The 26,496-nt window shown below is 45.3% G+C and overlaps 1 protein-coding gene across 1 annotated transcript in view; it reads left to right on the top strand.

The window, feature by feature from the left end:
* The window catches only part of RIPOR1 (RHO family interacting cell polarization regulator 1), a 2,151,737-nt gene that overhangs the window by 1,279,111 nt on the left and 846,130 nt on the right, over positions 1-26,496 (top strand). The window contains exon 11 of the mRNA XM_086945567.1: positions 14,883-16,337. Within this exon, the coding sequence (XP_086801693.1) occupies positions 14,883-16,337 (1,455 nt within the window). The remainder of the gene's footprint in view (positions 1-14,882; positions 16,338-26,496) is intronic.

Here is a 26,496-nt window from a genome sequence, read left to right as displayed (position 1 = left end):
ACAAACAACTACATTTCCCATCTTTCCCATGGGTTCATACACGTCATTTCCGGAGCGACTAAAGCTGCATCAGTATTCTGATTGAATAAAATGGCAGGTGTGACTCCGTTCCGGCACCTCCTGTTGCAGCCTTGTACAGCCCGGGGAAGCGACGGAGAGGTAAGCCCTCTGAAGTTTGTTTTAGAGCTGCCACAGAGCTCTGCAGGACTTGCACTGTGTTATGCGTGGCGTTTTCGCTGAGTTAACGGTTCTTATGCAGTCTGTCCTCCCAGCTTTCCCTTCAGAGTTAATGAGGCACTGGGAGTACAAGACAACTAATGCTTTGTGTGTCAGATGTTGCAGCATAGACACATAAGGCCATGTCCTTATATGTAAATAGCTTTTGATTGTCACTGTAAGCAACAGCGAGGCATTTTTGGTCATTGACATTGCCATTTATTTAAACTCATACAGGCTCACAAACCGCGTGAACACACAACGCATCCCCCGTTTTAATTGTTCGCTAAATACAAACAGTTTACATTGCTTGCTACTCCGCGATCTGATGATCAGGGGAGTTTCACCATTTCTGAATTTGTACCATATTAAGCATGTTAACACTGCGTGTCAGGTCACCAATTGGTTTGGAAGCGTTCAGCCTTTACCAACAGTCTCTGCCGGTATAACATGTCCTGAACATTATACTAAGTACGGGAATCACTAATATCTTCGGATTATCAATGCACATTATTCCTGAACTATTGATAATTAAGCTGTGCGCAAAGTATATTCTTCGGGGTCAAGCAAAGACTGGCATTAACAATTATTGCCCCTTTATTTGCATAGAGATAGAGACATTGCCATCTCTTGGAACATTTTTTGGGCTCAGGTTATCATATTAGTCTATTAGCCATGACACCTTGTGTGATTGGACAGACAACTACATATCTGACACATTTACTGTAGTTGCACAAGGTTTTTAATTCAGTCACTCATATCATCTGAAATCATATTTGAAGTTTTTTAACATGGTTGTATTGTTTTCTTTCCTCCTTAGTCAAAGCCATTCTACTAGGTACATGTTGTTGATATATACAGATCACTTTACTGGATCTGATTTTTTCACTGTTCAACACTCTGTTATTTTCAGAACGGTGCCTGACGTCCTGAGCTGCTGCCAGGTGAGGTGATGTTCTCTACTCACAATTGACGGGTAAGTTCCCATTGGAAATCAGAATGGTAGGTGTTGTTAACTGACTTTTGCATAATTTTCACTGACATTGGATTAATTGATGTCCCTCATCATTTTCTACACAGGTTGAATAGTGCACCATGATCCTCCAACAGAGATTCTGTGTGGTGTAGGTTGTATTAGTTCCATTGATTTCATTCTTTATTATGTTTTGAGCACACACACGCAGTAGCAACTCATATCTAGGTCCTGAGGAAGGCTAGGCACTTGTTAGGTCATGATAGCCGAAACATGTAGACCATATTTGTAGTTATAATGTTAAACCTGCACTTTGCACTGTTTTTAATCATAACATAGAGAGATAACTATTAAAATCTTTTTTCTCTTGATAGTTAGTTTTAACACACTTTTTCACTTAGTTTGCACGGCGCTCATCACACTTATACAACATTTACAGTTTCTCATCTTGGATTTTAGTAGCTGTTAGTCAGAGATACACGAATAAAACATCTCAGAGCATCTCCCTCACAGTGAGGGGGTTGTAGCCCTCGACTGTACTAGGGGTTACAGTCGGGAGGAGATCCCAGATGATGAAGCATGTCACTTCGGTGAGTGATCGGATTCCATCCTTTAAGATAGGACTTCCTGTGTAGATTTAGTTTCTGGTGCATTGTTGTCACATTCGTCACCAGAGAATTAGGTGGCGCTCCTAAGCCCTCGGACTTTACGGTTACGTATTCGTAGATTTGGGGATTTAGTCTGTTGTAGTCTTTAAACTCTTTCCCACGGACCCTCTCATCCTGGTTTGTATTTCTGGTATTAGGATATACTTTGTGGAGCTTTGGGCCAGATGTAGTAACAAATTAGGAATAGCGATTTCCTATTTGCGATTTTCTGCAAATCACAGTTACGGAATCGGTATTCCTAATGTCTGAAAATTTTAAATTAAAGTTAGCGATTATTAATGGGTCACAAATTGACCTACTTCATGAATATTAATGAGGTAGGTCTCAGTTTCGAACCCATTAGGAATTATAGTCATCTCAGGGATGGTATCCTACGGGGGTCAGCAGACCACCATGTCTGTAATTGCTTTTAAATAAATCGACTTATTTTCTTTGAAATGCAACCTGATTTCCTTAAAGGAAAATGGGATGCATTTCAAAAGAAACAAATTAAATGTTTCAAATTCATTTTTTAAGAGTTGGCAGTGGTCCCTGGGACCACTGCATGCTCTTACAAAATGTTTGTTTTTACATTGATTTGTGAATGAATACCACTATCTTTTAGTAGTCAGTAAAAAAAAGGAATGTTTTTTTTTTTAAACAGATTTTATTTGTCAGAGGTCACATATAATGCAAGACTCCAGACCCCGGAGTTTCTGCACACATCAATATATCAGCAGTATAATCCTAGACATTTTACATCTAAACAACCAACACCCCCCTCCCCCACCCCTCTGTTGCGCCGATGCTGCCACTTAGTTATAATTAATGTTTTGCGACTTTAAAAGCCCTAAATACGCTCCTTCTAAATACCGATTTGCAAACCCATACTGTGATTCTGTAGAATCATAGTTTGGTGTTTGTACATATCAAAAAGCAATTTTATGATCGTAAAGAGCCCAAATCTCCAAATCAGGCTGTTTGCGACATCAAAAATGTTTCATAAATCTAGTACCCTTTAATGGGCTTTCTGCCTCTTTTTCTCCATGTGGTTTTGTGTAAATCTTTCCCGACATATACCCTCTGTATTTCTATAATATCTGTCTTTGATATGCCATTTGAGTGTGTCTTGGAGGTGAATCAGGTGATGCTTATAAGGAGCTTACACAATGAGATGACACCACTTTCTCAATACCTCCAGCTTCAGCCCCTCTTGCTCTTTCCTACATGCCAGTCTGATCCTCCATCTCCAATGGAGTTAACTTTAGTGTTGGTGCAGTTCCTCCAACAGTGTCAAAACTCTCATGTCTCTGTTTTGATAGCAGGTCACAGACTCGAAATTTGAGGTCCTTTAAACAGTTTTTACATTCTTCCACTTTCCGGTGGTGTGCAGGCATAACATTGACATTATCTCTTATTTGCAGGTGGATTTTAGATCGGACTTTGCCACTAATATTGAATGCCAAATGTCCATTAGGCGTGCCTCTTCTTTAATGACCTCCTGTCCACACACTTGTAATTCAGGCACTGCACACTGCATTTATTTCTATAATGCACTCACAAGCCATGCTTCCAAGTAGACCAGGCTGATGGGACGGATGGATGTTTGGTGGATTGTAAATCCACAAAATGGCTGCTAGATGGTGAATGCAATCTAGTTGGTTGTCAGGAACATAGTTCTGATTGATTTCCCCACTTTAAACTCACACTTGTACACTGGCAAAGGAATTGGAACCAGGAATTTTGTATTTCCTATTTTCATTAGTCATTTCCTATCATCGTTGTGTACCTGCGCAAGCATGTTTTCAAGATGATTTTATTGATTGAGAAAACCACATGTATAAAAGGTAAATGTAAAAAATCACACCCAGTATTGGCATGGAAAATAATCCTAATCAGTCAAATTTATGGAGACCGAGGACTGATTTACTAGCCAGTAGCGGTAATTGCAGATGCAATTTCACCACACTCAGTTCCCACTTGACCTGCAATTGGGGCCTAAGTATTTATTTGCTGTTTCCTCAATAAAAATACTGAAATCTAAAGTAAGTTGGATAGGTACCTGAGTTAAGATAGTGATTAAAGAGAGATGTCGGGGAACATAGGACACGAGAGAAGAAAGCAAGGGATTATTGATTCTGACACTGAACAAGTCAGATTGTGTGGTCTATGGGATAGCACATTTTAGTGTTGAAATGAAGACAATAGAAGGAGGTGTGCAAAAGAAGACATGGGAAGACTAGAAAGGTTAGGAGAGGTGTGGGAGTGAAGGTGGGCCTTGGAGGGCCATTGTATCAGTTGTTTTCATGCCAGAGATCAATGAGAAGTAAAAAATAAAGTACAAGGCTGAGAAGGAGGAATGAGTAACAGGCATGTGAGGAGGGAGATACGTTCTTGGAAGTTGTGTGCATCAGTGAATCTTAATTATTAAAACTGAGCAGAACATCAATTTGCTGCCCTCATTTGAATCTCCGGACTGCACTTCGTACTGAGGAAAGAACCTGTAATAAGTGCTTTCACGGAGTACTTAGTGCTTGTGAGAGGATTCTATGTCAAGACTGGAGAGCTGCTGTCACATCCCAGACCAACCAAGACAAACTATGTTATTGGGTGTTTTTCTCTCCACAAAACCACTCAGCATTTCCCCAACAAATGAGTTTTTCCCTCTTTGTACTGAATAAGCAAGCATGAAAGTTTTGGCCATTGAGAGACAAGCTCAAGAAACCTCTGTGATGAACTATTGGCAAGTAACAAACGACCGATTACATGAGCACATGAAAAAATATCTGTTCACATAACACATGTTCTTTCCTAACATATCATCTCAAGTGCTCTTTCTCTTCCTGGACTGCCAACCACATTTCTGTGTGATCGCTGTTGCTCCATGAGGAACTGCCTGTGTCTTTCTTGATAAAGCTACTCTGTGTACACTGACCCCAAAGATTGCATCACCTAAAGTGACCTTTAGCCACTTCACTCTTCGCCAGCTCTACCGTTGTCACCAGCCAGGAGTCTTCTGCTGGTCTCCACAGAAGTGAACGACTCATGAATCCATACCTGTCACTAGGACTGTTCACACTCAACACTTCTCCACATAATGTCTTGTGTGACATTTTCATTTGCAACTGTGCCACAACTTAGAGCTGTTTTTAAAGACAAGGGAACCCTCTAGGTAAGCAATGACCTGGGGTATCAATTACTAAAGAAACAAAGGTCCTTGACAAAGGAAATATCAATTATAATAATTATAGGCCACAATATGCACTATAATACACTAAAAGTCCAGCCGGACATAAGGATTTATTCAATAATTAATTACATTGATTCTGGAAAAAAACAATGGAACAGTGGGACACAGTCCTGCATCCACAATGCTACACGTACATTTAGACAATACATACATATAAGGTATTTCAGGAATGTGAGGAAAAGGGAGCAAAAAAGCAGTATTTACAGTGTATTTGCTTCACATATGTGGGAAACACATAATTTTAGACACATAATAGCGTCATAACAGGCTTCTCACTGGATACCTCAACACCACGTTGCAAGGTAAGCCAGACAACCTTGGCAAATGTACTCTAGCAGCCCTTGTGACATCTCGATCCCACCCTAACTGTTGCTCCCTTCATAGGTGCCTTCCCAACGCTCCACATTGTAGCGTTCACTATAACTCCAGCTCCTCCACAGGCGACAGGTGGACAGCGCGGAAGACATCCCGCTCCTCGCGCTCATGTAATTATCCCATGCGCCTTCCAGGCCCCTTGATGACTCACTACTCTCTGTAAAATTATGTGCAATATATCACTCCGGCATGCCTTAGGCACTTGAAATTGATACATGATAGTCACGACTTGACACCAATACCCCTCGTGGCATGAATTAATCACAATGCGCCGTGGATGATCTAGCACATGCTGCCTGACACTTCTCTCACAAGAATGACCAAGTAGCACCTTAAAGCATGGCATGAGTTCATTTTTAGAAGTATTCTAAGAGTTACACAGATGATTAATGTACTGTCATATGTCCCCTTCCTCCATGTCCATACAGGCTTTAAATTCAGGCAGGCAATGGTTGTCCTGATGATGATCCACTATTTTTAACTGGATCGAAACGCCGTCGACATGATATGTGGGTCTAACACTAGTTCACTATTATGTGCCTAAAATGATGTGTTTCCCACATATGTGAAGCAAATACACTGTAAATACTGCTTTTTTGCTCCCTTTTCCTCGCATGCCTGAAATACCTTATATGTATGTATTGTCTAAATGTACGTGTAGCATTGTGGATGCAGGACTGTGTCCCACTGTTCCATTGTTTTTTTCCAGAATCAATTTAATTAATTATTGAATAAATCCTTAAGTCCGGCTGGACTTTTAGTGTATTATAGTGCATATTGTGGCCTATAATTATTATAATTGATATTTCCTTTGTCAAGGACAACTTAGAGCTGGCCACCAGAAGAGAACTAACCCATTCCTTTCCATCTGGTCTGCAAGGCGGTGATGCACAACAAAGTTCTCCATGGAACTAGATGATCATAGCAGAGTTTGTTCCATGCTGTAGTATGTTTGTGTGGAGATAAAACATTAACAAGTAGAGGTCATTGCATAGTTAACAGACTTATTGTTTACTTTACTATTTAACCTATATGTACACAAAAGTCCTTTCCATTTCTAAAGAAATAGCACTGACTGGACAATCAATTGTTGTTTTGGTATTTAAATGTTAGCAGGTCCGGGGGCGTGGCTTGCAGCCGAGGGGAATGGCCGCACACTGAAGAGGCTCCTCAGCCCTCGCTGCCTAACCGCCTAGTAATCCTGCTCTGGTGCTCTCAAACTGCCCAGATTTGCCAGACGATCGCCTAAGGATCCTCTAGGCGCCCTCCGCTCGGGCCATAACACCTGCTAAGCCCCCTCGAGCGGCAGCGCCTGAATCCCGAGAAAGACCTCCTTGCGGCCCAAGATGGCAGCCGCGAGTCCTTGAAGTGCCGCCTCCGAGGCTGGGGCCGCTCCGGCTGCTGTGGGACCCTAATTGCATGTGTGCAACTCTGTCAAGTCTTCTGGAGGCAACACCCTATCCTCGCCACCCGCCCACGCCTTGCTGGCCCCTCCGGTTGATGAACGGCGCGTGAAACAGCGGCCCCCCCAGCCGCCCGGCGTCAACGCCTACGCGAGTCCCCGGCTTGGGCCTACTGCCGGGGACCGCCTCAAGACTGTCGGTGGTACTCGCCATTCCTCCGCTTAGAAACACAGTGGCCGGACATACGGCCCCCAAGCTCCTGCTGGAGTCTGCCCCCTGAGAGCTGTAGGTGACGCCAGCAAAGCTACTCTGGAACATTTCTCTGGCCGTCGGGGTGTGGGGCGCCAGCTTGCATGCAGTGGGGCGAAGGGACTGCGACCGACGGAGCCCAGGCCTTTGGTGAGTGCAGGTCAACTCTCGCCCTGATTCCGGGAAATTATGTGGACACACTCTCACCATTACTCCCTACTGGACGTGCCTAAGCATAGACAATAACGCTGCCTCCAAGTGTCCCTTCCTGGGCTACCCGGACCCCATTACGGCGCTTCCAGGAGGTTTCCCCCTGCTGTGAAGTGTTGTGACTGGCTCCTCCTCTGTAACTCGGCTGCCCTAGAAGCTCAAATTTCTCCTCGCTGTACACCTGGTATCCTGAGGGCCTGTCCGTGGCCCCCTGTGTGTGACCATCGTTTGGGGAGCGGCAGGGCTTTGAAGAGAACCACAGAGAAGATAGGGCACGCTGATCCTGGTCCTGGGGCCCGCCCGGACTGCTGGTGTCGCCCGGACGGCGAAAAGCTCTCACACGGAGGTGCCTAGCCCTCTCAGAATTGCTGGTGCCGCACCGGAAATCCAACCAGGGGCGGACGCCACACTACCCTGAATCCTACTTGGAGGGGCAGCTGACAATACTGCAAGAAGTGTTCCTGACCCCCACTTTCTATCCTTATGTAACTGATCGTCCTCGCCCCCTGAGGCTCGTTGGACCCACGATCTCTCCCGAGACGTAATCCTTAAACGACGTGGGGAACGCTTCCCCTCCTCCCTACGATTGGTGAGGGACCCCCCTCTCCACACAGTACGCCTCTCTGAACAGCGCCACTGCACCCTCCTGATAGACCTCCACTCCACGATGGCCTCTGGCAGGGGATATCGGCTCCCCAACCAAAGACAAATCAAACTATCGTGGGGCTCCAAGGGAGAGTCTAAAGACACTGCCCCTGATGCACTATCTAAGACAGCGTCCCCCCCTCCGCCAACGAGGCCCCCCACTCTCGACGATGTCATGGAGGCTATCGCTGGAGTCCGCTCCTCTTTAGAGACCCGCATTTACTCTGTGAACATAGAGGTGACACTGCTGCGTGCGGACCTTCGCAAAATGGATACCAAAGTAAAAGATATCGAAGTCAAGACCCTAGCGCTAGTCGACGACACCTCCACACTACAACAGCAAGTCACCCAACTCCAGAAGCAACAACAACAAATGGAGACGCTCCTCGATGATTATGAAGGGCGCGCAAGACGCAACAATCTCCGCATCCTAGGTATCCCGGAGCGCCTTGAGGAGCCGGCTGCCGACCTCTTTGTAGAGAAACTGGTGCTCCAACATCTCCAGTCAAAACAACTCTCCAATTATTTCTCCATAGAAAGGGCACATAGGGTTCCCGGGGCAGGCTGAAATCTGGGGCTCCCCCCCGCCCTATCGTTGCCCGGGTCTTTATCTTTCGTGACCGAGATGTCATCCTTCAAGCCGCGCGAGCGGGACCGCCACTACAAATTGACAACGCACAGATAATGCTCTTCCCGGATTTCACCGCGAAAGTGCAAGCTCGTTGGCGCAGCTTCTTGGAAGTAAAGAAGGCACTCCGTGCGCAATCCATCAAATACTCCATGCTGTTTCCAGCGAGACTGCGAATCGAATCGGAGGGCAAGACCTGGTTCTTTGAATCCCCTGCTGAAGTATGGGACTGGCTTGAGGGATGGCGTCAGTCCGCGACCACCCAGAATACTCGCAGGAAATCTGCAGATCGCACTGACACAGAGATGCAACCTGGTAGTCAAGACCTATTTACAGACAGCACGCAGGGTGAACAGTGACCTATGAGGGCAGTACTTCTTGAACAGATGAAGCGCTCTAGTTCTTAACCGTCCGCATTTGCAACGACAGTTGTGCTGCTCCTGTTTGTCCAGAGACCCCATACTGACCCATCGACGAGGGATCCGCCCATGCTTTGGTTCACTGCATTGCCTACACCGCTGCAGCTGCCTGTACTGACCAAGGCCACACCTCACTACTGTATCTAAACCTTACGGATGTGCTCTCATTCAATCCTCAAGCCTCCGGATGTTCCTCCAGGTCACTGATATGAACCTAATCTTGTGATTCGGTGATCCTCCTCTCCGGGGAAGACCCCATCCTGCAGTCCACAGCCCATCCAGATCCACACATATCCTTTCACTGGTCCAGATATACCTCTACAATTTGTCTGACTGTTTTCTCAGTGGCTCGATGAAAGGTATTAACTTAGAGGGTTAATTTGTGACATGACAAACTCACCCATCTGGCACTCCTGAGTAAAGGTAATTTTGACCCCATGGGTTTTTTGTTGTAGAGTGGGATGGAGATGAACAACATGCCTAACTTGGGGAAGCAATGTTACAGACTTGGACCTTCCTCACCCTATTGATAGTTACATACTGTTTACATACACGGGGCAGTGCATCCGGACGCCGTCAGACTGCCTACAATGTAATGAGAGGGGCCCTAGCGTGGGCCGACCTGGGCCTAAATTGTTAATAATTTCTAATATGTGAATGTTATTACTGTTATAAGACGTTTTAACGCACCAAAAGATATAATCCGTTCAATAGCTAGCGGGGGCACCCACGGCTCTCCACGCACCCCATCAATGTTCGGGAGGGCGACAGGCACTCTGCCTAGTTGGGGTGTGGATAGTTTCAAGTCCGCAGGCAGGGGGGCAGGGAGGGGGGCGGAAGGGGGGAAATGAGAAGGGGGGAGGGTAGGGGGGAGAGGGGGGTAGTTGAGAAGTTTACCAAGTCAATGTTATGGTTTTTGGCTTTGTTTTTGTTTGTATATTGCAGAGAGTCTATGAACATGGAGCGATACACGCCTTCACGACACAGTCCACACTCCCTACCAGACAATATCGGCTCCCTCTTCAGAGAGAGATGGGTGTTTGAGAACCTAGCTCTGACTTTGCCGTTATTTCTGACTTATTTCCTGTTTCCACGCCACACTGGTGTCTCTAAAGTGGGCCTCTCTACACAACGTTCGACACTTTCACAAAGCACCCAATACCCAGCTTTCGGCCGTACCAGGTCCCTCCCTAAACCCGCTATGGGCATACCTGGAACAGTTATTTTCTATAGGGCACAATTGGTGCCCCCCGTCCTTTGAGCCACCATGAAACCCCCATCAACGACATCTCTCTCACTCATGACGTGGAATGTCAACGGCCTTGGCAATAGAATTAAAAGAGGGATAGTCATGCAATATCTTAAACGCCATGCTCCAGACTTGGTTCTCCTCCAGGAAACACACTTGATGGGCAATGCATGCCAAGCATTACACCGGGGAGGATATAAATTACTCGTACACGCAGGCTTCACCTCTGGATCTAGCGGGACTGGGATCCTGGTTCGGAAAAATGTTGCACTGACATGTACAAAGACGTGGGCCGACCCTCTGGGTCGATTCGCAGTAATGGAGGCCACCTGGGAGGGCAAACCGCTAAATGTAATCTCAGTCTACATCCCTCCAGCCCTAGGCACAGCTGCGTTGCAGGCCCTGCAACGCATAATGTTAGACCTCCCGCAAGGACCTCTAATTATTGGGGGCGACTTCAATATGACAATGAATGATGCCCAGGACCGACATCCCCAGCGGCCGTCACACCGATCGGGTTCTGACTTATCTGACTTCGCACAGACAATGGGGCTTGAGGACCTATGGCGTTCATTTCACCCGACTGCTTCTTATTTCACACACTATTCCAATGCCCACAACAGCAGCTCTCGTATAGACTATCTGTTCTCACCAATCACTGACCTAGAGTTCTTTCGTCATCCTAAAGGGCTTTCCAGGGGAATCTCGGATCACTCCCCACTCACAGTAGAATTCACGCATCACCGCCAGAGACCCCGCGGCCCTATTATCATAACAACCTGGATCCTAAAAAACCCCGACATAAAAGATAACTTGCTAGAACACACAGAATACTACTTCGCGGAACATGTCGGCTCTGTGAAATCCGCTATACCTATATGGGAGGCCTATAAGGCGGTACTTAAGGGTAGGGCACTATCTCTCAAAACTGGTTACATCCACAAGCAAAGCGAGCACCTGACGCAGGCAGAAACAGACCTTACCGCTCTAGAATCACTCCATAACGCAAATCCCACGGACGACATAGACGCTCGTCTCCGCGCCAAACAAATGGAATATAAAGCGCTGGCCTCTGAGAAGGCGCAGGCCAAGCTCCTGAAAACTCGCCATTGTGTCTACGAACTGGGAGACAGGGCAGGTAAACTACTGGCATGGCTTGAAAAACGCGACCAGGGATCCGATGGATCCCAGAGTTGACCATACTAGACCGATCCCCTATCACAGACCCAGGTGAAATAGCAGAGGCCTTCGCCGCCCATTTTGACAAAAATCTACACGGCCAAAGCACTATATAGCGTCGAAGAGTCTAAACTGCTCCTGGACGAGATGAGACTTCCTACTCTCTCTGACTCTGAAGTGCAGGAATTGGAGGCAGACCTCACCGCAGAGGAGGTTGGAAATGCCTTGTTTGCCGTTCAATCAGGTAAAGCTATGGGCCCCAACGGTGTCCCTATTGAGTTCTTAAAAGGCATGGCAGGCGAGATCCTGCCGCACCTAAAGGCAATGTTTGAGGAGAGCCGAGAGGTTGGATGCCTGCCACCTGACCAACAGCTGGCATCAATAGTGGTCATTCGTAAACCTAATAAACCAACTAATGATTGCGGCTCCTACCGACCAATCTCCCTCATTAACTCTAAGGGTAAGGTCCTGGCGAGGCTCCTCGCTACCAGGCTCATGACAGTCCTCCCCGCCTTGATTCACGAAGATCAATCTGGCTTCCTGCCAGGCCGGAATACAGCGCTCAACCTCCGACGGGTTCATAACGTAATGAGTAGAATGCCACACCTTCAGGAAGACGCAGCTATCCTCTCCCTAGGTGCTACACTTGCTTTTGATTCTATAGAATGGTCATACCTTTTCGCGGTATTACATCGCTATGGCTTTGGTCCCAAATTCATCCAGTGGATCCGACTGCTCTACACTGATCTCTGGGGTCAGGTCTATGTCAATGGACATACATCCAGGTGATTTCCCCTACACAGAGGTACGATACAGGGGTGCCCTCTATCCCCTTTGTTGTTCGCACTCACTCTCGAACCTTTGGCCCACTGGGTCAGGACTGACAACTCTATCCGCGGCCTCCAATGGAACGACGACACGGTTGACAAGATCTCGCTCTACGCGGATGACATCCTTGTATACATCTCCTCCCCCAAATCCTCTATCAATAGTCTACTACACGTCATCACTAACTTTGGCAAGTACTCAGGTTTCTCCATTAATTGGTCCAAATCGATAATATACACACTTCACGGCCCACCACTTCCCCTCCCACAAGGCTACTCAATTGAACTGGCCCGAGAGGGATTCAAATACCTCGGAATTTTTGTCATCCCAGACCCGAAAATATTCTACGATCGCAACCTTAAAGGCCCACTTCAGAGACTTCATGATGACATTTCTCAGTGGAGATCACTCCCTCTCTCTCTCCCCGGTAGAGCAGCCCTCTTTAAAATGTTAGCACTCCCTCGATTCTTATATGCCTTACAAAACTGTCCATTTCCCATAACCGATTCTTACTTCAACACGCTCGAAGGAGACCTCCGACTCCTCATATGGGACGGCGGTTCTCCCCGTATTGCTCTCCTTTCACTTACACAGGGGTGGTACGACGGAGGTATTGCCTTGCCGAACATCCGACTCTACTATTGGGCTGCCCAACTGACCGCCACTAACGCATGGATTTATGGTTCACCCTTGAACCCGGCTTTTCACCTAGAATGGTACCAGACGGGCCGCGGGGGCTATCTAGAGGCCTTAAATGGTAAACACTCTTGAGCCTGATATATAGGCCCGATGTCCCACACAATCACAATCTGGCACCGTGCTAACAAACGACTTGGGTGGGCCGACACTCTTACGCTATCCACCCCACTATGGACTTCACATAAACTGGGCTCTCTCTGCCATTATCAGGGCTTTGACAGATGGGACACAATTGGCATCTCTACTTTAGGTGACATGCTCCACAAGGGCAAACTACTGACGTTTGAGGAGCTCCAGAAGGCACATGACTTGGCCCAATCAGAAGCTTTCTGCTATCTCCAAATCAAACACGCCATACTTACCAATGTCCCTGATCTTTCTTCCCTTCTACAATCCTCGCCCCTCGAGGATAGACTCTTGTAAGAACCCCTTCAGGCCAAAGCAATATCGTACACCTACCGCAAACTTTGTAACAACATGCCCAATGCCTTCCAACTTTTACGAGACAAATGGCAAAGCGACATCGGAGACTTAGACGAGACAGAATGGCAGGCGGCATTGATGTCCCCGCGCGAATCAGCTATTAATCATAGATTGCGACTCATACAATTAAAGATACTACACAGAACATACATGTTCGCTCCCCTGCTGGCCAAGATTGGTAGACGCACATCTGACCTCTGTCTCCATAACTGCAGTCTGATTGGTACCTTCTACCACATTCTCTAGGAATGCCCGGTGATTCAAGACCTGTGGGAACGAGCTGTTCGCAAAATGACCGATGCTCTAGGGAAGCCCGTCCCTCTGACTCCCAAGTGCGGACTCCTCAATATATGGGACCCCACAGACCTAACTGCACTGGAGCAACAGTGGGCAGCTCTGGGCTTCCTCTTACTGAAAAGGGAAATTACAATACAATGGGGCTCACCAGCTAAACCGCTTTTGATCAGATGGGTTGCTGCTATGGATGTGTGTATGTTGTCTGAAAAAACGGTCTGCAAGATCAGGGGATGCCCTGGTGTCTGGGATAAAAAAGGGGCAATGGAACGTTTATAGAGGTGAACTGTGTACTTCCCCCTCTACTGAAATGACATTGGCTAGACCCGGCTCCTCTCGACATCGTGCTGGCGATACATTGCTGTAACATACGTATTCTATGTCAAATATGTATTTTGTGACTAACTACTTGATACTACCTCTGCTTTTGTTCAATAAAATATATATTTTTTAAAAATGTCAGCAGGTCCTGCATTTGTAAACTTGCATAATCTTCAAAGAGTAAGCTTTGGCTTTTTGACTTCATTACCACCTGATAAAGCCCAAAAAGAACGTTCTTGGCATTCCAATGAGCTCGACAGTAATACCTAGCCTGAGGGTGCGAAGGTAAGAGGCAATTACTTGTCACAAAGATTACCCAGAACCCCTTGGTGCTCCAAGTCCTCATTCTCAAAAACCGGCAAGATAGTCTGACAGTAGGTGTCACCAAAAATGCTTACATTTTGGCTTTTTTGTCTGACCTGTAATGTATCAGAGAAACTAAGGGAGCATCTTGAAGGCTGAAACATTTATACATCGGCTGTCATTCATAACTTTTATCTCAGAGGTCTGTGGTAAATGGGGATGATTTTAAAAAAGCTGCTAGGAGCCAGGTCTGAGAATTTAATCAAAAAGAGCAGCGCCTTTGGTCCAATGAAAATCAGATATAGGACATGTGGTAAAAAAAATTCCAAGAAACTGTTGGATTATCGGGAAGCCTGAAGTCAATAGCAGGTACTAAAAAAAGTTTTAAAAATCATAATTAAGGAAGTTGCATTGGAATGTGTTGAACAAGGAGACCTAAGAAACCGAGGTCATCATGTGTTTTCTAAATTTGGCTAAGTTTTTTAAACTAATCTCTTTCTATTTCTTGTAGAACATGCTCCGACGCCCTGATGACCAAGAGAACAGTGCTGCCTGGTCCATCTCTTCAGAGTCTTCAGATGATTCCTCTAGCCCACAGCTCTCACTCAGCGGTCGCCTCTCACAAAAGACTATTGTGCAGCCAGAGGTTCAGGCCTTGGCTCCCGCCATTGAAATTGCATTTGCCCAGCCACAAGATCCATCGTCAACCTGCGCAGAGCAGCCCACCCAAGCAAATGAGATAGGACAAGAACCACTAGTGAACAAGGAGCTCAATCAGGAAGTGGTTGCTAACTCTCATATGCCCTACTTTCGGACTCTTAGTCATATCAGTGAGGTTAGCCTTGAGGCAACCATTTCAGACACAATAGATGGGAAAGTATCTGAGTCTGCAGTCTGCTGTACGTTCCAGAATAATATGGAAGAACCTGACAGCTCCACTGCCTGTAGATTAGAGGGACAAGTAGAACTAGAGAATATGGTCTATCTGCATTGTACAGCGATGCAAACTCCTCATGCTTTCAAATATGCCATAGAATCTTGTACCCGTGAAATGGATGTCCAAGGCAATGGAAAGATTGGGGTTCCAGCATACGTTTTTGAGACAGAGGCAGGAGGAACGGAATTCCCATCAAAGCTCCCCATTGCTGAAAGCCAGGAGGTGGCGTTGGTGTCAGAAAGACCAATCTTCAAAGTAGAAAAATGTACATCTGAAAGACAGAAAGTGACGGAGGCCCGCCATGGACATTCCGCACCCACAAACTCCTCTGTGGCTGGTATACAGGAACTCGTTTTATCTCAAGAATCAACTTCTGGAGTAGAGGCCACAACTAGTGGGAACCATGCTGTCAAAGCATTCCATAAACAAACTTACACTGCAGGTTTTCCCAGGGAAGAAAATGCAGAGTTTGGGGTGTTTCATGAACAAGCTCTTACCACAGTGCCCCCTGAAGTTGTAAAACTGAATGTGGTTATATCTCATGAGCAAATCTCCTCTGTAGAATCATTTGTGGCTGAGACTCCGGGTGTGATGTTGTTCCATGAACAACCCTCTGCAGTACGAATTCCAGAAGTAGAAAAGCAGACTTTGGTGGAATTGCGTCTCCCAGTCTCCCCACAGGAGGCTGCTATGATAGCTAAGCAGATTCCTGTATCGCCTAATGGTAACGTTGATGGGCTTACAGCTGTGACTCAGCAGGCAACTCTTCAAGTAAAAAATGAATTTAAGAAGCCTGGCACTCCTGAGCATTCAGTGGCTCATCGCCCTGTCCTAGCAGAAAGCGATGGGTCTGTGGTGGAGTATGTGGCATCCGGCCTTCCAATCCAGACAGCAAAAGGAAGGCCTTTGGATGTAGGTTTGGAGGAGTCAATTAGCACTTTAAAATCTTCTCTTGAGGACTACCGAGGACAGTTCCCTGAGCTGCAGACCTTGGAGCAGGAAGTGAAGCATTTAGAAGAGATTCTCATGGTAAGACATTGTGGGAGTGTTGGGACGGTCTATCATGCCGTTAATGTTGTGCACTGCTTTGAATGAGTTTGGACAACACATTACTCGATAAACTGCAAGATTCTGGTTGAAGAATAGGTTGATTGAGAATTTTGCTCAGATGAAATGTCCACACACTTAAAGCGTGCCCTTCGTTACGCCAAGAGCATTGCTGTTGAGCACTATGTAACTAACACTATTAGAGAAGGGGTTGACGATTTTTCAGAATCAATTTTACAGATTATTTGGCTTGCAGTTATATTTTTCGTATTCTGCAGTACTTCTCAGTTAAGAAACTGTTAGGCGAGGGGAACAGCAAATAGAGAGTTTTGCGAGCATGATGGACTAGCAAGCAAATAAATGTAGAGATATAGTTGAACTTTACATTCTCATGGAGACGTTTGCAGAATACAAACTGGCTTCTCAGTTTGCTGTCAGTGCAAACAAATTCTTGGAGATCATGTTGTGAAATGTTGCAGCGGTGTCTTATTAAAATTAGTGAAGGAACGATAGTTGTCCATTTCATTTTATCACCTTCAAGTTTGATCACAAATAACTCCGCAAGGATGGCTGATTGTTGCAACCCTACGAGTAAATGTGTAGTTTTCGTAGAATTCTCCTAAAGATAAATGCTTCGAGTCTTTCTTTCGTTGAGTGTCAGTTGTGCCTACATGGATGGATTGTTGTGGGACAGATGTATCATACCAATCAGCAGTAGCTGACCTGGTCTGACTATGCATTATGATTTTTTCATAGTTACACATAATTTACATAGACCCAAACCTCGCTTACTGATTCAATGAGTCGCTTTCTGAAAAAATACCAAACATCTCTCAGAGGCAGTACTTTTACCAAACTTCATGAATGCTAAATTCAAGCCATGAATATGGTCTGATTTAGCGCAGGCTTCAGTTTCCCACTCTATAATCACTTTTTATTGCTTTTGTGTTAAACAGCAGGATATATTTTGCTGCCATCTGATGGGGAACAGGCCTATTAATAGTTCCTAACGGTCATTTTAGATTATTATCTCTCTTATACGCAATATGTGGTGATACAGAGAGGCTTAGTACTTCTTATGCATGGCACTTGACACTATTCAGATTTATGTAATAGCCTTGGTTTACTGGTTACACGTATCTGTTCATCAACTGGAGACTGCTGAGCCATCCTCTCTCCCACTAATCAGGCACCCTCAACATAACCGCATCACTAACATTCGCCATGATCGCACTTACAGTGGCTCTGCATGACTGTATACATTTGAGCATGCAAAAGAACAGATCTCTCTCCCTTAAATAACTGAATGGTTTGCGCTATATAAAACTTTCAAATACATAAATAAATACAAATGGATAGGAGGAAACACAATTTATTTAATACAACACATGTCCCTCCTTCAGAAACATCAGAGAGAGAAAGGCAGTGGTGTAGTTATATCACAGTTTCTTAAGTGACACTTCCCCTATACAGGAGAGCATGTCCACCTAAACCACATGTCCCCAGGTCACAGCATGTATCCTTGTCATGTCACCGGACCCTATCCATACAATTACAATTCTGCTTCAGGTCTTCCACTGCAATTCTCAAGTAAACTTCCAAACTATTTAGGTCACAGGTATAAGGATTCAATCTACATGAAATGCATCTATCCATTTATATAGTATGCCACTCTATATGACAGACATCATCTAGTAAGGAAGCTATCCTTCCGGACACCACAGATAATTTCTACATGTGTATGCATAGCTATTTTTTCTATGAGTTCTCTGACACGTAGCATAAAAACTAAGAGCCTCACACACACCTGCAACAACAATGCACACATGCATTACCCTGTGTATGGCATGTTCCCTGCTTCTATATTAGGGAATATGAGTCTTTACAACGAATGCTTTGACAACGCATTCCATTACAACGCGGTTGTTACAACGACTGTTGTTTGTACGCGATCCATTACATCGCAAGTCGTTTTAGCGACTTACTGTAGGGGGCACACTAGACTTAGGAATAGTATAATTTACTATTCCAACTCCTTAATTTTTTTTTTATTTTTTTTTTATTTGAGCAAGTTCAATTCTATATCACAATAGAGAAAGAAAAAGAAAAAAAGAACATGGTTCAATTCATATGTAACAGACATTATAAACAGTTAATAATACAGAATATATCTAAGGTTCTCAAGTCATGATCTCTGATTACGAAGAAAATAAAAAAACAAAGGGGAAAAGGAAATAATAACAGTGATCACATACACAATTATAGAACATTTAAGAAAACTGATACTGATATAAAGTAGGTGTTTCTTGTCCTAAGGTCTCCTTTCATTCTCATACCATAGGGTTATGGGAGCCCATATCTGGGTCCCGAGCAACCTAGATTTCTTCCCTCTTGTTTTATATATAGCTGATTCTTGTTTATAAGTCCCCAAAAACCGGCTTAGCCACATTTGAAAGGTAGGTGCCTCTAGATCTTTCCAGCAGGCAGTAAGTATGATTCGAAGGACTGCCATACCTAGAAATACGGACGTTACTTCCTCCTTTTTATATCCCAAAGAATCGTCATAGCCAAATATATATATAGGGTCAATGAAGTTCTTAGATTATGTCCAAAGATTTCTGCCCAATAATCAAAAATAATTTTTTTAATTAGATCTAATTTGGGACAGTCGGCGAACATATGTACAAGATCCGCTGGAGACAGTCCACACCTTGGACAAAAATCGTTAAGTCTTTGGCCCCAGGTAAATAATTTGGCGGTTGTATAATAAAGGTCATATACAGTTCGATAGTGTTGTGCTTTTAAATTAGATGCCAAAAATAATTTAGAGGATAGCATCAATGACATATCTAAATCTCTGTTAGGATTATCAAATTTTATTGCCCATCCTCTCTCAACTAGCTCTAAATCATCACAATGACTCTTAATTAGAAGATCATAGATATGGCCTATCCTAGTGACCCCACCGACCTCAAAAACTACAGACCCATCTCCCTGCTCCCGTTCCCAGCGAAAGTCATCGAGAAAGCCATCAACAGCCAACTCACCACATTCATTGAAGAACACAACATCCTCGACTCCTCCCAATCCGGCTTCAGAAAAAAACACAGTACGGAAACCGCCCTCCTCGCCGCAACAGACGACATCCGCACCTTACTGGACAAAGGAGAAACAGTAGCCCTCATCCTCCTCGACCTATCAGCGGCGTTCGACACAGTCTCCCACCGCACCCTAATACGCAGACTCTACGATGCAGGAATCCAGGACAAGGCCCTCGACTGGATCTGCTCCTTCCTGTCCGGCAGGACGCAGCGGGTCAGACTCCCCCCTTTCCTCTCGGACCCCACACCTACCACCTGCGGAGTCCCCCAGGGCTCCTCCCTCAGCCCGACGCTCTTCAACGTCTACATGGCTCCACTTGCCCCCATCGTCAAAACCTACGGACTCAACATCGTGTCATATGCAGACGACACCCAGCTCATCCTCTCCCTATCCAACGAGCCTAACACCGCCAGACGCAACTTTCGAGAAGGCATGGAAGCCGTCGCCAAATGGATGAAAAACAGCTGCCTACAACTAAACACCAACAAAACAGAAGTACTCATCATGGGCCCAAACCCCGACGCCTGGAGCGACACCTGGTGGCCCACGGTCCTCGGAAACCCGCCAACCCCCACAGACCACGCACGCAACCTGGGAATCATCCTTGACTCCGAGCTGAAAATGGACCTCCAGATCAACTCTGTCTCATCTTCCTGCTTCCACACCCTCCGCCTCCTTCGTAAGACCTTCAAATGGATCCCCCTCGAACACCGAAAGACAGTCACTCACGCCTTGGTCACCAGCAGACTCGACTACGGCAACACACTCTACACCGGAATAAACAAAAACCTCATCCGCAAGCTACAGAACATCCAGAACGCCGCCGCAAGACTGGTCCTCAACCTGCCAAAACACTGCCACATCTCCCAGCACCTGCGCACACTCCACTGGCTCCCCGTCGAGGCGAGAATCACCTTTAAGATGCTCACCCACGCACACAAGGCCCTCCACGGCACCGGACCAGCATACCTGAACTGCCGACTCAAATTCCATGCACCCCAAAGGACCCTACGATCAGCCCAGCTTTCCTACGCCGTGGTCCCCCGCACCAGAAAGACCAGATCGGGAGGCCGCTCCTTCTCCTTCCTCGCGGCCAAAGCATGGAACGCCCTTCCACTCCACCTCAGACAGACAACATCGCTCCCCATCTTCGCAAGAAACCTCAAAACCTGGCTCTTCGACAGACCCCCTCCTTGATGGAATGGAACCTGCACCCCCCCACCCCCCTTACCCCTAGCACCTTGAGACCCTTACGGGTGAGTAGTCGCGCTTTAACAAACTCCTGATTGATTTGATTGATTGATAGTGGCCCGCCTAGTTATGATTTCAAAGAATGGGATGGTCCCTGATTGCATATTGGGTAAGAGTTGACGAATGATAGTGTGCACTTGTATATATTTTAGATAGTCAGTGGGAGGGATCAAGAATTTCTGGTGTATATCCCCAAATGATGCTATAGAGCCTTGTTTAAGGAGATCGCCCACCCTAGCAATCCCTATATTCTCCCATTTTCGAGAAGTGGAGTCAATAAGCCAAGATGGTAGAATCGAGCTATGCCAGAGAGGAGTGTATTTAGTATATTATGAGATTACTAGATGTTTTGATGCACGTTTCCATATCCTCCATGAGTCTGTAATAATGTTAAATTTAATTTTTTTAAAGTATGAAGGCTCTATTTGCCTTAACAGCAGCCCTCTGGCTTTGTCCCCTAATGCCAATTCATATATTGATGGTATATTATGTTCTAATAAAGCAACTGCTGTTGGCTTGATGTTAAATAGAGGGTCCATTTGCTGAAGGAGAGTCGCCCATAGGTAAAGAGTCAGATTTGGTATGGCTAACCCTCCCCTACATTGTGGTAGAGTCAGATATGGCATTGCCCTCCTGATTTTCCCATAGCTCCATACAAATTTAGACATACAAGAGTCCATAATTTTAATCATTTTGTCATCGACCATCAACGGGATTGCCCGAAATAGATATAATATTTTCGGGAAGACGTTCATTTTGAGGTAGTTCCCTCTACCTACGATTGAGAGATGGAGATTGTTCACTCTTGAAAGATCTTTTTTAATTTTCTTTATCAATGGGTCGTAGTTAAGTTGGTTAATGTCTTTTACTTTAGGAGAAATACAAACACCGAGATAGGTGGCCTGATTCACTCTATAAGGACTTTCAAAAAAGGTGTTATCTGTGCATAAAACAATTGTCTTATCCCTATTGAGGGAGTATCCTGAGTAGGAGCCAAAAGTCTGAGTAATTTGTTCTATCTCTTGGATTGCCTCAGTAGGGTTTGGTGTTAATACCGCCACGTCATCGGCATAAGCCAGAATTTTAGTATGAAATATACCTACTGTAATGGGTTGAATTAGATTGGAGATAAGAAGTTTTGAGATTAGTGGGTTGATGTAAAGGGCGAACAGTATGGGGGAGCACGGACATCCCTGTCTCGTGCCCCTTTCAATGTTAATAAACTCCGATTCAACGCCCTTTATGGCAAGCCTAGCTTTTGGATCCACATATAAAGCTTTGATGGATTTAATGAAGCATGGTCCAAAGTTGTTTGATTCCAAAACTTGCCATAGAGATTGCCAAGAGCCTTCTCGGCGTCGAGCAGGATCATCGACATCTGGCCCCCGACACTCCTATGATGTCAAAAAGGGAGATGGCTCTACGGGTGTGATCTGTAGTGCCTTTTCCAGGGATAAAGCCATGTTGCCACGGGGAGACCAGATGTTCGACAATCCTGCTGAGCCGATTAGCGAGAATCTTGGCTTAGAGTTTCGAATCGGAGTTTATAAGAGAAATAGGCCGATATGAGGATGGCAGCTCAGGAGGTTTTCCTTTTTTTGGGAATATGGCTATATTTGTAAACTTCCAGGATTCGGGTGGGTTGCCTTGCCATTGTACACCAAGAAATAAATCCAGTAGATATGGCAGTATTTGTTTTCCAAGTATTTTATAAAGGTCCAGGGGAATTTTATCTGGACCGGCGGCTTTGCCGTTAGCTAGCTCGGAGAATGCTAATTCGAGCTCGGTAGATGAGACTTCTTTATCCAGGTCTTCCTTGGTTGATTCATCAATCATCTTAAGTGAGTCAGGATCACGCAGCCAGTCCCTTAGGAAATCTTTAATAGCTACTACTGCAGTTTGGTCTTCATTCTGATAAAGCCTTTGATAATAACATTGGAAAGCACCTGTAATATCTACGGGTGACGTATGTTTCTGCCCCTCAAAGTCAATAGACTGTATAGTACTGTAAGATTGTTTTTGGCGTGTGCGGAGAGCAAGTTGTTTTCCCACATTTTCCCCATTTTCATAAACGCTGTTTTGATTTACCTGAAAAATTTCAGCTGCTTTTTGTGTCAAACCACTATTAATCTCTGTTTTTAGAACCAGTATTTTACGCAGTGTGCTCTTACCATCCTCCCCACGGTGTAATTGCGTGGCATGTTGTTCTTCTAAATTTATTAGTTCAGCGCTAAGTTGTTCTCTTGCAATATCCTGATCCTTCTTGCGTTTGGCAGCAAAAGCAATAGTCTTACCCCTTTAGGCTGCCTTAAAGCAATCCCAGACTACCAGTCTAGGGGCACTGTACTGATTATAGTCAAAAAATTCCTGTGCCCAATGTGTTATGTATGTTGCGTACTCTTGATTTACCAAAAGCTTCCGGTCAAATGACCATTGAGAGTAAGGCCTTTTGTAATTACTAATGTCCAGAGTAAGAGTAAGTGCGTTATGGTCTGACAGTGTTTTGGGGGATTTAGTTATGGCCGCAGTTATAGAGTTCCCTATAGACATCATTATATAATCGATCCGGACATATTTATTGTGGGGAAAGGAAAAGTAAGTATATCCGGGGTCATGTTTCTTTTTCAAGTTCCAGAGATCGATTAGATTATGACTATCCATAAGTTGCATTAGAGCCCTATAAACTTTAGTCTTACGGCCCTTATAGATCTGTTGTAAGGATGTATTCTGTGATAGCCCAAGAGCTATATTAAAATCGCCACAAACCACTAATGACCCTGACCAAGACGCGAGTTCTAGCTCGAGATCATGAAATATCTGAGGATCGTCTTGGTTTGACCCATACAATGAGCAGATGGTAATGCCCAGTTCCAATTGGGCTATCGCCCACCTGCTGTGGGGATCAGCCAATCTACGTCTGGGTTGACCCAAAGCGGTTTTTGCTAAGATAGCCACCCCTCGTGTATTAGATGTTTGCGTTGTTAGAGTAAGAACGTTATACCCAGGTATCTTCAACAGTTCTTTATCTCCTACAGAGATGTGGGTTTCCTGTAAACAAAGGACATCGTATGACCCTTGTCGAATTATCTGATTGAATTGAGCTCTTTTACCCTTATCATTGAGGCCTGCAACGTTCCAACAATAAAGTTTTAATTTCCCCATCTTACATATTGAGCAATCAACCTATCAGCTGTGTCATATATTCTTATTTGTTTAAGTAGAAAAAACATCCAGCTCGACTTTTCATCATTTCTTAGGCAAAATTGTATGACTTTTTTATACAGTTTTAGTATGATCTTTATGCATTTGAACTTGCTCTCTTTTTTATTTTTCTGTTGCCACCGCCCTCCCCTCCCCTTCAAGGCCCTCCCAGCCCTGTATCCCCAGCCCCCCCTTAGCCCCAAACGATGGGCAATTAGACTCATGAGAGTCTGTGGTGATGGATAAGTGCTACCTAACCAGTGCTCGATGGACTTACGATAGTGACGATAGTGTGATAAAAGAAGAGAAAATAAAATAAAAAAACAGAGAAAAAAAAGGGAAAAAAATTACTACACAAGAATAAAAAAATAAAAAAAAATAGGCAGCGAGGTCAAGAAGGTAGGAAGAGCAAGAGGAGATAATATAGTTTCCAAAAATTGTTCTACCATATCATGAGACATCACATCTATACATTTAATATTCTTCTCTATTAAGTAAAGTTTCCAATCTATTCCCTCTAATTCTCGAATGCCGATAGATTAGTTTTAATGACATTAAACCTTTGAGGTAGAGAAAAGAGAGAAAAGAAAAAACCAAGGAGAGAAGAAAGAAAAAAAAAGCTTGTATCCCACAACAATCCTAACGATCATAGTATAGGATACCGCGTGTACCTCTAGAGAAAAATATAACAATGCTACCCCCCTCTTGGCCTCCACCCCCTCTTGAATCTTCAGTTAACCCAGGCTATCCAAATATTCTTTTGCCTTAACCTCAGAGGTAAAAAAACTCGTTTGACCTCTGAAAACCACTTTCAGCCTGGCCGGATTGTTAAGATAAGCCTGTGCATTTTTCTCTACAAATGGTTTGATCATCTGTCGAAGGCGCTATCTCCTCTCCACTGTGACGTGGCAAAAATCTGGTCGGACAAAATACGAAATAGAATCTCTGCTACGTCGTGTGTCAGGCCTTGCTTTGTCAAAGATGGCTTGTCTTAGGGGAAAATTTCCAAAGTACACAAGAATCGCACGAGGGTACCCCCCCGGTTTTGTTGCAGATTTTAACGTCAGTGGAACTCTATGGGCACGTTGTACTTCCAGGTCCCAACTCCAACTGGAAAGTTCAGGGAGAGTATCCCGGAATAGCTGAATGATGTATGAACGAACATCGTCCCCCTCAATGATTTCGGGAATGCCTAGGACGCATAAGTTGTTTTGACGTAAGCGGTTTTCACTGTCCTCAAGCTTCCATCTTACGTCCTCTAGTTCTGCCCCGTGGGAGTCGACCCGTTCCTGGACTAGAGCGGCTTCAGTTTCATTGGATATGATACGATCTTCCATCTCAGTCATCCGCTCATTAAAAGTGCTGACGGTTTTTGCTAGCTTGCGAACAACCCCCTGAACCTTATGCAGGGCTGCCTGAGCCCTACGCCCATCTTTAGAAGTTTCCTCTCGATGTGAGGCAATGGCATGAAGAACAGTGTCCATAACTGAGGTCAGCGTGGTCCCTGGTTGATCCGAGTGATCAAGTGAAGGTAATGGTGGGCCAACAAAGTGAGAGGGATTAGTTTGATTTATAGCCTGCAGTGTTGGAGAATAATCCCAGGTCAAATCTGTTGCGCCATGGTGGCTTTTTTTCTTTTTCAGGACTGTTTTCCGACCAACCCTGAGTCCATTTTCTTTTATATTTTGATAACTTTCAGTGGACAAATCAAATTCAGAATTGTCTACAAGATTCTCTTCGGTATCAGCCGAGCAACCAGCATCTTCAGAAAAAGAGTAGAAGTCTGTGGGGTCTCTATCCGTCTCTGCTATCTCAGCAGCTGTTTCAACAAAATTAGCTATGCGTGGCTCGGTACCCCCTAAGCCATCAATTTATCACTAAATTCCTGACTGGTAGAGTTGACTTCAACAACATTTAGCAGTTCAGACACTACTGGTGGTTCAGGAATCTCAGATTGGTGAGTAATATCGTTATTTTCATAAGATATAGAGGCAGTCTTGAATAAAGCAGGTTCAAGGAGATTTGTTAACTGGGGGGTCATACCTTGTAGCTGTGCTGCTTCCTGGTCACCTTCATGCACCATGACAGCAGCCTCCAGTTGATCCGTGGCAGCAGCAGTTGGGAAAGTCTCTGTAGATGCAGTGACTCCCGCAGTAGCTCCAGTCCGCTCCCCCGCCGGCACTCTAATCCTGCCTTCCATCTCCTCCTGTACAATCGAAGGTGTTTGCACTACGGGTCGAGCGCTGAGAGCAGGCAGCCTCTAGGACGTTCCAGCGGAAGTCGATCCGGGGGGTCTACGGAGCAGATCCACGACTGAGGGGCCGGGCGTCACCACCGGTTGCTTGGTCCTCCTTGGAGGGGGGTCACGCTTGCATCAGGCCCACCTGCCTCACCAATGCCGGTAACTTCACCGGCGCCAGCCCGCTTCACCATCAGCTCCCGATCTCTGAGAGCCTGCTTTGCCGCTCTGGTCTTCGCGGCTGCAGCCGCCAGCGCCGCAGCGTTTTTTGGAGCCATGCCCAAGCCGTCACCGTCAGGCTCAGCTTCAGGTCCGACGCCCAGGAAGGAGTTTGTTTCACTGTGGCAC

This window comes from Lissotriton vulgaris, chromosome 12, assembly GCF_964263255.1.
Source record: "Lissotriton vulgaris chromosome 12, aLisVul1.2, whole genome shotgun sequence".
NCBI lineage: Eukaryota > Metazoa > Chordata > Amphibia > Caudata > Salamandridae > Lissotriton > Lissotriton vulgaris.
The sequence above is the reverse complement of the archived record's forward strand: the minus strand, read 5'-3'. Positions and strand labels throughout refer to the sequence as shown.